At 41.4% G+C, this 11227-nt stretch overlaps 1 protein-coding gene across 4 annotated transcripts; it reads right to left on the bottom strand.

Annotated features, from left to right (window-relative positions):
• Window positions 1-6661: 6661 nt before the first annotated feature.
• On the bottom strand, window positions 6662-9277 carry LOC116118782 (protein DMR6-LIKE OXYGENASE 2-like). 4 transcript variants are annotated; one of them, XR_004126217.1, is made up of 6 exons: window positions 9209-9277; window positions 8503-8759; window positions 8107-8342; window positions 7207-7534; window positions 6789-7095; window positions 6662-6758 (listed from the first exon to the last, which is right to left on the bottom strand). XR_004126217.1 is itself a non-coding variant. In XM_031404753.1 (5 exons), exons 1-5 carry the CDS (start codon window positions 9261-9263, stop codon window positions 6850-6852), a joined length of 1122 nt encoding a protein of 373 aa, XP_031260613.1. In that variant the 5' UTR covers window positions 9264-9277; the 3' UTR covers window positions 6765-6849. The 4 variants fall into 4 exon arrangements, 1 of the variants encoding a protein (XP_031260613.1); XR_004126219.1 differs by having other exon boundaries at window positions 8503-8756; window positions 9209-9261; XR_004126218.1 differs by lacking the exon at window positions 9209-9277 and having other exon boundaries at window positions 8503-8856.
• Window positions 9278-11227: the final 1950 nt, after the last annotated feature.

Below are 11227 nucleotides of genomic sequence, written 5' to 3'. Positions count from 1 at the left end.
GAGAGAATTATACCCAGATTACGAAGTGATGTCAAAACTGTCCGAATTCACCTAATTAGTTCCGTTTTGCATTTAACGCCTCCATTTGACTCCTAAATCAAAATAGAATAATAATGAGTACATTTAGGCAACAAATAAGTATAAAAGACTAGACATTAAGGGGGTAAATATGAAATTTTGCATTCTCATCATTTCATCTCAGAATTCTCATATTAGCCGATAAAGGAATCCAAGCAACAAGCCAGCGAAGTCACCCAGGAAACTGTTTAGAACCTGTCGACCTGGAGCCTGTATGTCGATGGATCATCAAACAGGAAATGGGCCAGAGCAGGTCTTCTCCTCCTGAGTCCCGAAGGGACTCCCATTCATGGTATTCTACGTTTCGGGTTCAAAGTGACCGACAATAAGGCCGAGTATGAAGCTCTGCTCGCTGAATTGCGGTTGGCAAGAGAAATGGGATCAATCGCGATCAACATCCACAGCGACTCCATGCTAGTTGTCAAACAGATTTTGGGGGAATATCAAGCCAAGGAAGAAAACATGATCGGCTATTTGAAGAAAGCTAAGGCTGCACTCGAGCCGTTTAAACACTTCACGATCACGCAAATTCCTAGGGACAGCAATTCTGTCGCATATGTCTTGGTAAAGATAGCCTCATCGTTAGACTCAGATGCGCCAGAGGGCATTCCTATTCGATTCATAGAGGCCCCCAGTATTAGTTCTCCCGAATAGGTCATGAATGCAACTGAATCAGTCTCCTGGATGACCCCCATCATTCAGTATCTCCGAGATGGGATATTGCCCAACGACAAGGTCAAGGCAAGAACCCTACTAATAAGAGTTGCTCATTACACACTCATAGGAGATCAACTGTACAAGCGAGGGTTTAGCACCCCTCTTCTCCGATGTGTAACCGATGAAGAAGCAGATTATATCATGAGGGAGATACATGAAGGAATCTATGGTAATCACATGGCCACATGATCCCTCGCCAACAAGGTTGTTCGTCAAGGGTATTACTGGCCCTTGATTCAAGAAGACACCTACAACTTTGTTAAAACGTGCGACAAATGTTAGTAGTTCGCAAACGTACCGCGAGCTCCTTCTCACTAACTGGTAACTATGTCCAGCCCTTGGCCATTCTCCATGTGGGGAATCGATCTCATCAGACCCATGCCAGTTGGTAAAGAGAGAGTCAAGTATGCGGTGGTCGCAGTAGACTACTTCACCAAGTGGGTCGAAGTAGAGCCATTGGCCGCGATGACCACCAAAAAGCTCAAGGACTTTGTCTTCAAAAATATTGTGTGCCGTTATGGGATTCCTCATACCCTTATCTCTGATAATGAGAAGCAGTTCGATAACAAGGAGTTCAAGCATTTTTACGACGAGCTAGGTATCCAAAAGAAATTTGCTTTAGTCGCAAGACCGCAAGAAAATGGTCAAGTTAAAGCTATCAACAAAACCATCAAGCACACTCTGAAGGCCAAACTTCGCGCAGCCAAGGGGAATTGGGCCGACGACCTTCCTGAAGTTCTGTGGGCATATAGGACAACTCCGAGAACCTCTACCTCAGAAACCCCTTTTTCGCTAGCATATGGCTGCAAAGCAATGATCCCTGTGAAGGTAGGAACCGGTTCACTTTGGAGGGACCTATTCAACGAAACAGACAACGAGGCGCTTATGCGCGCAAGTCTGGATCTTGTTAAAGAACATCGCAGCAAGGCTCAGCTAAGAATAACAGCCTATCAGCAACGCGCGAAAAGGTTCTTCAACTCTAAGGTCAGAAGAAGAGACTTCCAAGTCGGCGACCTCGTTTTAAAGGAAGTCCTTCTCGGTACTAGAGAACCAAGTATGGGAGTTTTGAGACCAAACTGAGAGGGCCTATACCTCATCGCCAAAGTGACAAGACCAAGGACTTATCATCTCAAAAGGCTGAATGGTTTCGAAGTACCGCGAGCTTGGAATGCTGAACATCTCCAACCATATTATCAGTAATTCCGAACTCAATTTTTCCTTGTAAAGATTTTACTTTTCTTAATCCTTGTAAATAACAAGTGTATAATTCTATTCTTTTGTAATCATTTTCCCATGTATATAATTCTATTCGCATAGACTTTTTCCAATGTCATTGTAAACAGTTAGAAAGCAATCTCATGTATAACATATAGGGTACGAAAATTGTAAGTACTCACGAAAGATTAAAAAATATATGTATTTATTCATTGATAAAAAGGAAAGTACTTAAGTGAGCAGGAAAAATACTACAAAAGCAGATCATTGATTCTCGTCCCCAGGTCCCGGAGGGGCGACCTCAACATCCTCAAGCTGGTCGCGGATCACCTAATCGAGTGCGAGCTCCTCTAGGACGTACTCCAGATGCTCCTCTTCTAGATCCGATCCCCGAGTAGCTTCCTCATCCTCGGCCCGCACCATGGAAGCAAGTTCATCCCGGTACTCGTCGGGGAGGTCAGATAGATCCATCATAGGGTTCTTCGGTCGAAGGGTGAAGATGGACTAAATCGTCCATTCTGCAGCCTTCCTCTCGATCTTCGTCTCCTACTACTGCATCTCTGCGGTTAGCGAAGTGACGCGATTGCGAGTGAATTGGAGCTCAGCCTCAAACGCCGACCGCTGCTTCTCAATAGTCTCCCACAGCTCACTTCTTTCCCACTCTGCTCGTAAGGCCTGCTAGGAGGTCGTTTTCAGCTTCTGGTCTTTCTCGCCAACCTCCCTGGTGAGTCTGGCCACTGTTCTCTAGAGCTCATTTATCTCCTCACCGTGCTTCTCCAGCTCGGCCTTCTGAAAGTTCATCGTGCGAAATGCAGCATCCCTTTTGGACAAATGTTTATTCGCCTGATCGATGGACGAGTCTCTGTCTGCTCGTACGACCTCTAGTTCCCTCTTGAGCCGTGCATTCTCTTCCCTAGGCTCGACCAGTCCCTCAGCAGCCCCCAACTGAATCTTCTACAGGTACAGGTGCATAGAGAGCAGGGCTTGCGTAACGAAGAGAATAAAAAGTTAGTTCGATCCAAAAAAGCAAATATAAGTCCTCGCCGAGGACAGCTCGCTTACCTTGCTCAGGTGTTGGAAGGACGTGGACATCAAGTCCATAGGGTTGGAGGCCACGAATTACTAGAATGCCTCCGCGAGCCCGCACTCCAGCAGGGTGAAAACCACCTGCTGCAGATGATCCGGAAGTTGCCCCATTGAATCCAGGACGGGTGTCTCTGTGCCCCCAATAGGTAGAGTTCCCTCTGTTGACTCTTTGCCCGACCTCCTCTTGGGGACTACAGCCTCCCTTTGCCTTGTTTGCGGACCCTTGGGGGCAATGGAGATGCCGGTCGCGTCCCTAGGTGGCCCTCCCAAGCGAAATGCTTGGTAAGGCTACGACCTCTCAGGTTGAACGCCTAAAGCCTCCGTTTCGGACTCCGACTCCTTGGTCTGAATTTGCTTCCTCTTCTTGGGCCTCTGGGCCTTTGTTTTCTGCTTCAGGCAAGCAGCTGAAGGCTAGGAAGCACCTGCAGGTCAGACTGGAGCACCCACTGGTGTCCCTCCGATGGGGGGATTGTTGGGAGTCACTCTAGCTAGTCTGGTGGCACCAAATCGGGGGAAGGCAAATTGTTTTGGTCACGACGATCTGGACACCCTTGGAGGCATGGTCGTTGTATGCGAACATCATTAGCAAAACAGTTCGCTGCATGAAAAATCTGAAAATAAGCTAAGGTTACGAAGCTTACTTGGTGTGGTCTCTAGGGTCGCTTCGGAGTTAAAGAAACCGTACCTCCAAAAAATTTACGATTGTCATAAGCAATCTTGCGTCGGACTCTCTTCGGGCAAAAAGCCGAAGGTAGTGATCCTGTCCAAATCCTCGAGGAGTGTTAACCTAGTCGTTTTGTTAACTGCGAAGAAACAAAGAGCTCGTTAACGAAGAATAAAAGTAAGTTCGCAAACTCAAATGGAACCTACTCGGCTCCATGGCAAATGTCATCATGACGAAATAAAAAGAACTTTGTCTCGTATGCCCCCACGTTGCTTAGGTAACTATGTATTCCCGCTTCGATGGTAGGTCATTTAGAGAGATAGTAGGAATCCTTGTCCTTACTCTTTTTTAGAATGTACGAGCAACCAAGCTCTAGTGCGGTTAGCTCGCCCAATCTATTTTTGTCACACGTGATGTACATAGCCACGACTATCATGTACGTGTTCGGCATGAGCTGTAATGGTGTGATCCCGAAATGATCGAGGACCGACCTAATAAAATGGTGGAAAGGGATCAACCATCCACTCTTGAATATGTTCCAGAGATCGCCGCCATCCCTCGTGGCAGACTTTGAGCTATATGTACCCTATCTCGGAAGACCTCCACGCTGAGAGCGTATTGGTCTACCACCCTCTGAATCTGCTTGGCCGTAATTATCAATAGGATCTCTTGAGGGGGACCTGCAGAAGCATCCTGCACAGGCAAACTGGTCCCCTCCTCAATTCTGGTCATTGGGGAGTCCATTCTACTGCGGTCTGAAAAAAGTGACATGCAGGGAATCATTCAGTCCTCGTACACTGTTTTGTACAATGACATGGAGGAGAGCAAAAAGCTTCGTCCCTTAAACCCTAGAAAAATCCTAATAGAATAATTTTAGAGCCACCATCGAATGGCTCAAACCCAAGGAGAATATTCCATCTCCGATTAACTAACGGCAAACTATCATCGCATAGCAACTATCGAAAGCAAGAAATAAAAATAAGTGGCAGAGAAATCATCCTTACCTCTTGGAATGAGAAGATGAATCCTCCTGCTTCGAATATCAAGCGCTCACCAGTCTGATAGACAAAGAATGAAGGCTCACGAAAATTTTTGCTCTCTTTGAGAAGGTGAGTATTGTGGCATTGCCTGAAGTGAGCTTGGGGTTTTATAGTGAAGGAAGTGGTGCTTTGGTTTATCGAAGTCAAACGACATTTGGGCGGAAAATGCATCTGACCGTTGATCACGACCACGTGTCATAAATCAACGAAGAAGAGTGACCATCACGCATCGAGAAACCAAATCGTCGTTCTCTTCCGTTGAAACGCTCAAGCGACGGCATGTTTTCCCTCCTCCACATTAAATGCGCCCACATTCACATTTAATGCTCTGATTGGGAATGTTGTTTCAGCATGACTCGCATTTAATGCGCATGGCTAGCACTTATTGCACACAGAACACGTCTATCAGAGCAAAAGATATTTCATTAAATGTGTCAACTACAAAAGTGCAACGGATAACATCTGAAGAGGTCATTATATAGAACACTTTTTGTCTTATGTCAGTCGCGAAGCGACGTGACTCTTTGATCTTATTTTATGTCCATTGCAAAGCGACGGGATTCCTTGTCTTCAGCAAAAATTCCACCTATGCAATAAGGTCGCGGACCTCTGTCGAAAACCAGTCATCGTTATGGCACTAAACATGGTCTAAGAATAGGTTGCTGACCCTGAGAGTAAGCCATTTCAGGTCGCCTAGATGGAAACATTTCTTTTTGACCTCTTTGCGGTCAGGTCGGATCGACCAGTATCTCTTCAAACGCATCAAATCAAGGCATAATACGTAGTTTCCAAAGTTAGATTCTCAAACCTTAAAAACTAGGGGACTTCTGTTATGCCTGGAAAGTAGGGCTGACGCAGAGCCCTATCAGCGTAAGTGGTTAGAGCTTAGGTAAGTCCTGCAGCCATTCAGACGCAGCCACATCGCACGCTGATGCAAGTGGCATGCTCTTGCCAGTGTAGTGGGTGTGCGCCAGGCTGGTGAAAGGCTGGAGAAGATCCACGTGTCCAATCCCTGCAAGAGTCGAGTAAATCACTCGAGCAGGTGAGCAACAGGACGCAAGAAAGGATTTGCACAGCAATCCAACCCACTTGCTGATTTAGTAATCATTACCTCAATTCATCCCACTATAAATAAAGTGATCCTCTCCCATTTGTGGGATTAGCTAATTTCTCTCTAGAATAGCATATATATACTCTCTCTCTCTCTCTCTCTCTCTCTCTCTCTCTCTCTTGTAACCTCTTTTAAGTCAGCTCGTTGAACGCGACCTGATCTCAAATATATTAATACGATACCAGTGGACATAGGATTCGCTTACTTAAGCATCCGAAACACTTTAAACACTGTTCTTCGTCTTCTATTCAGTTCAAATACCCTCATACACGTGTGTCTTCTGAGCCAGCTCGGCATTTCCCACGTGCGTTTAGTTGGTGTCAAAATCACGCATCAACACTATTGAATTGAACGAAAACAAATTCTTCTGTTGCAACATTACACTAGTAACCTTAGTTTCTATCGATAAGAAAAACGCTTAATTATCAATTCTGTAAGTGGCTGTAATGAATTCGAGTTATTTCTCTCTCGAAAGACAAGTCTAATAGTGTTTGAGATCTCCGTGGTAGATAACGAATTTTCTTAAATTCGTAGTACTATCACAAACGGTGTTAAAAAAAAAATGATAATAATTACTAAAGGATTTTATTTGCTCTTCAGGATTAAGTTCTTTTATTTTTTCATTGTTGGCTGAGATGAAAAATGTTGATTTCCTTAAGATTTTTGAAATAATCTAGTGTGAGCGACGTGTAAACTTCTTGTCCTCCAATTCATAAGCACTATTAGATTACATTTAAGTGACAGGTAGTTAATTTGTGTGTCATTTTATTTAAGTAAATTATTTATTTTACAATAGCGTGACTAATATATACATAATATTCCAATGTACTTGAACTCAACTTATATGAATGAATATATTTATCATTGAAATTTTTTGGTCTTTCAATACATTTTTGAATAGATAAACAACCGGCAACTATACCAGTATTCCCGCCTATTCAAATCCGAGCTCGATCTAAACAAGATTTATTATCAAGTTGATTGCTTTGTTGAAGTTCCAGATACTTCCTATACTTTATTCCAACGTAACCTGGAACCTGATTTTCTCTGTCCATCAACTCTTGTGCTGGGCTGACGATTGCGTCAAGTGATGGTCCATGAGCCATAGCTAAAGATATCCTTGTTCTTATGTTGTTTACAACCGCTCGATGGACGATACTTTTGTACTTCCCATTACTTAGAATCTTTACAAACAAAGTGATTTTATCAGTTTTGCTAGAAACATTAAGTTATACATCTAGCTAGATTTTGACGAAGTAGTTGCTAAAATAGAATGTTATAACAAATTAACTCACCTCAATATGATCAGCAGTGTTGACCATGAATGAGTTAGAAGAGGCATTGACATTGACCCACTTGCCATTATGTTGCAATTGAAGACCACCATTTTCATTTTGTATTAGGAGAGTGAGGAGGCCATGGTCAGAATGAGGGGGCATGCCCATTGCAAGATCAGGCTGTGGACATGGTGGATAGAAGTTTGCTGCCAGGATTTGCAAACCTGAATCCAGATTTAGAGTCTTGTCGATGTAGCTGGCATCTAGGCCCAAGCTCTCTGATATTCCTCTAAGCAATTCCCTCGCCACCTCTCGGGTTCTTCTGCAATACTCCATGGCAATCTCTCTGTTCGAACAAGAAACTATTGTTTGGTTTATTCAAAGTTAGAATTATCACCGTTAATTTTAACATTAGTACTAGTCATCAATTTGCCAACTAGTTCTTTCAATTGACCGTTTTGTTTTCTGAATGATTGTTTATTGTTAGATTTTTGTTAGGAGTTCATTAACCACACTATGACAGAATCAATAGGCCCATGGAATTATGTCATATAGAAACATTGATTTCAGTTGGAGATGAACACTTTATCTTTTGTTTTGGTTACTCTTCTGTCATATTACTATGACGGGGAGATGTGTGCTTATCCGCATCGTTTATTTGCGGACCTTATCCTAATTGATCCTAAATTGGCTGACGTGTTGGTGTGCGTGTGTGACTAAGGTTGCCTCAGCATAAAGCGCTAGAGTTTATTATTAATTTGCATATTAATAGTGCTAGCTAGAATGACTTTTGCGATGAAATAATTCAAAAGAGTTTCAACACAGGATAAGAAATTACCAAGATCATGATAATATTTACTAGATTGGAGTGAATATTTTTAAACTAAATTGTAAACAGATTTAATTAACAAAATTTACCTGAATTCAGAGGGTTTGGCGGGTGAGTGAAACTGAGGATGCACGAAGACCTTGAGAAAATCCCTCCAAAATAAGACCTTATCAACCGAAGCATTGAAACTAGTCCCATATCTTATAGGATCTAACACAGCTTTTCCTTCAAACTCTCGCTTCTCCTCCTCAGTAAGATCGAAAAATCTTTTGCATGTATCCATCATTGACTTAATTAAACTCTCTGGCACACCGTGATTTATCACCTAAATCCCACTAATTCAGTATATTAACATTTCATCAACTGTGTATCGAAAATTTATGATATTGCACATTAAACTTTTCACCAAAATAGTCAAAAGTAAATAAAAAATTTTGTTAACAACGTTCTAGCTAAACCATGAAGAGAGTTATATTTACATATACCATGAAGAAGCCCCATTCTTGGCAGGCTTTGCCAAGGTCGTGGATAATCTTGTACCGTTGCTCTGGACACGAAGAGATAAGCAAAGAGAAATCAATGATGGGAATTGAATCATCCGGTTCAGGGTCTGAAATTGATGATTGTTGATCATTTTGATTTTTTCGGAAAGTGTAAGCTGACGGAATAGAGGAGAGGCCGGGAGATTCAGCTAAATCTTTTACACTGGTCATTTTATAAGGTGAGGAAACCAGTGATGCTGCTGTGGCCATGGAGAATAGAGAGAGAAAGCAGATGTGAGTCATTAGTTGTGCATAAGAGTAAACAGCAGAGGATTACGTTTTATAGACACGCCTGAAAAGTCTTGATTATATGCCGAATCAATAATATATTTCATTAACGAAAAAAAAAATTAAGAACAGTAAAATATACTATATTGTGTCTCTGCAAACTACTTGTTATAGAATTAATCATATCATTCCTCTTTTAAATCCAATTATTAATTAAATAAACATTAAACCACCAGACCTATATACCAAAAAAAAAAAAAAATCTCGGAAACCAAACAGATACCAATTTCACAATAACCCACCAAATATAGCAATTCCCACACAAGATGGAACCCGAAATTCAATTCCAATACCCCGAAATAAAGATTTAAAAAAGAGAAAAGGAAGAACCCAAATCAGAATAAAAAGAAAGTGAGATTACCTAACATGTGGGAGGAGAGAAATTTTATTTCTTCAGTTTCAGAGCAAGACCGCATGAAGTGTCTAGAGATTATGTGGTCATTTGCAGTCCCAAGAAAAAGGAGTGGGTGTGGGTTGCTTTTAGTTTTGCGTCGGAAGCAAAAGAAAGAGTTGGTGAGAGATGCTGCCTCTAGTGGTTTGATTGAGCAGGTTTTCAATTAAGTTTTTGTGGTGTTGATACAGAATTTTGTACCAACCAGCGTGATCCGATCGACGTTGCTGGGATTGGAACCGTTGTGTGCGTGATTAGTGAAAATCAGTGTAAGAATCAGCATGCATGAAGAGTGGTGGAGATGGAGCATGAAAGCATGGATTCTAAAACCGGTTTTCAAACAAAGCATGGAAATGAAATTATACCTACTCATTTACTTTGGATTGATGAAGATTAGCTTCAAAATGATAAAACCTCCACACTTTAACACCACCTTGAGAGATTAGAGAGTGGTCGTAAGTTTGAGAGAGAGTTTCTTTTTTGTGTTTTGTGAACAAGTCAAGAATTAACAAAAATGCAACCTTTTGCACTTATATATACTTGGGTAATTTTGTAATTATTTATTTTTCACTTCCAAGCCCAATAAAATCTTATTTTATAAAGGGACCCCACGAATTTAATATGATACCCTTTGAATAATCAATATTATTCAAGGGCCCATGTAAACTAAACTAGTTTACATTAATCAACCCATAAATTTACCCTTTTTACCCTTTAACTATTAAAAGGTTATTTTTGTTCATCTCATTAATCTTAACACTTTAAGATGTAATAATTAAATATAATTAATTATTGCTTGACCATTTTAACCCTTAAAATGTCACAAATTGTTTTCTATGTAACTATTACTATAGAAATCCCGTTATTACCCTCGGAAGGTGCTAGCCCTCTTCGGATAATCATTTCTCTCTCTCATCCTTCTCTAACTTCTCAAGGCTATTGGTGTGACCATGTAGGTCCACCGTGGATTAGCCGTGAGCCGGTTCTGGATGAATCCGGAAACCTGTCCGGAGGCCCAACGACTATGGTAAACATCTAGCAATGTGCCATAGTCCCTAAACCACGATGAAGAAATACTTCATCGAACCCATTTCAGATCATACGTACCATGCAGGTAAAGTCCCTCCATTGAGATATCCTAATCGAGTATGGATTCATGGAACGTCAAAATCCTAAACTCGATCTTCTACCGAATTGTCGATCAATATGTCCGGAACTTGTCATCACAAACTTACTTTTGTATGACTAATAATAGACTCTGGCCAGAGATTCAGTTTTCCGACATTTATCGATGTTCGTCTAGGAACTCGAATCTGGATGGAGTCAGCGGTACTCCCGATCCTATATTTCCGAGTCAATGGATCCCCTCTTGACCATCGTTCGTTTCCGCATATGAACAACGCATGACCAAATAGGCTTTATTGTACGAAACATGATTAGTCTCGTACTTATACACCGTATGAACCATACGCATCCATATCGGATCCGACTACAATGTCTCAGGTCAAAGGACTACATCGTGCACTGATATAACCAAACGATAAATCATTGACTACATGCTTTTCCAAGTGATTTGTCGTTATTCGGTCACGTTCGAAAAACAGTTCACCAACCGTTAATCCATACCAATGCCCCAGTGACATGACTATCATCGTCATCCGTACTTATATCAACTCATGATATCTTTCGGAAGCATCCGATATGCCTACTGTGCAATATAGTTGCCCAAATTATATTGCTTCCGTAGGGAACCCTTTTAGATAATTCATTTACTGATTAAATGAATCATCTGGACAATTCATATACATACTTTATTTTAAATGCATGACTGAATAAAGGAAGCAATTTACATATATGAATTGAAGAACTCTTTCTTCTATTATTTATGATATATATATAGATACAAGACAAAATGCTCTAAAACTGACAACACGAATAGTTTCTAGGGCATACACTAATATACACTAACAATCAGCAATGAATATGAAT

This window comes from Pistacia vera, unplaced genomic scaffold, assembly GCF_008641045.1.
Source record: "Pistacia vera cultivar Batoury unplaced genomic scaffold, PisVer_v2 Contig859, whole genome shotgun sequence".
NCBI classification, from domain to species: Eukaryota; Viridiplantae; Streptophyta; class Magnoliopsida; order Sapindales; family Anacardiaceae; genus Pistacia; species Pistacia vera.
This window is presented reverse-complemented; position numbering and strand designations above follow the sequence as displayed.

Excerpts from the sequence above, each read along its gene's own strand:
- LOC116118782 (XM_031404753.1), bottom strand. The coding sequence starts at position 9,263 with ATGCGGTCTTGCTCTGAAACTGAAGAAATAAAATTTCTCTCCTCCCAC. Across the intron at positions 8,760-9,208 it reads TCTCTCCTCCCACATGTTAG|CAGCATCACTGGTTTCCTCA; the intron begins GTAATCTCACTT and ends CCATGGCCACAG. Across the intron at positions 8,343-8,502 it reads AAGAATGGGGCTTCTTCATG|GTGATAAATCACGGTGTGCC; the intron begins GTATATGTAAAT and ends AGTGGGATTTAG.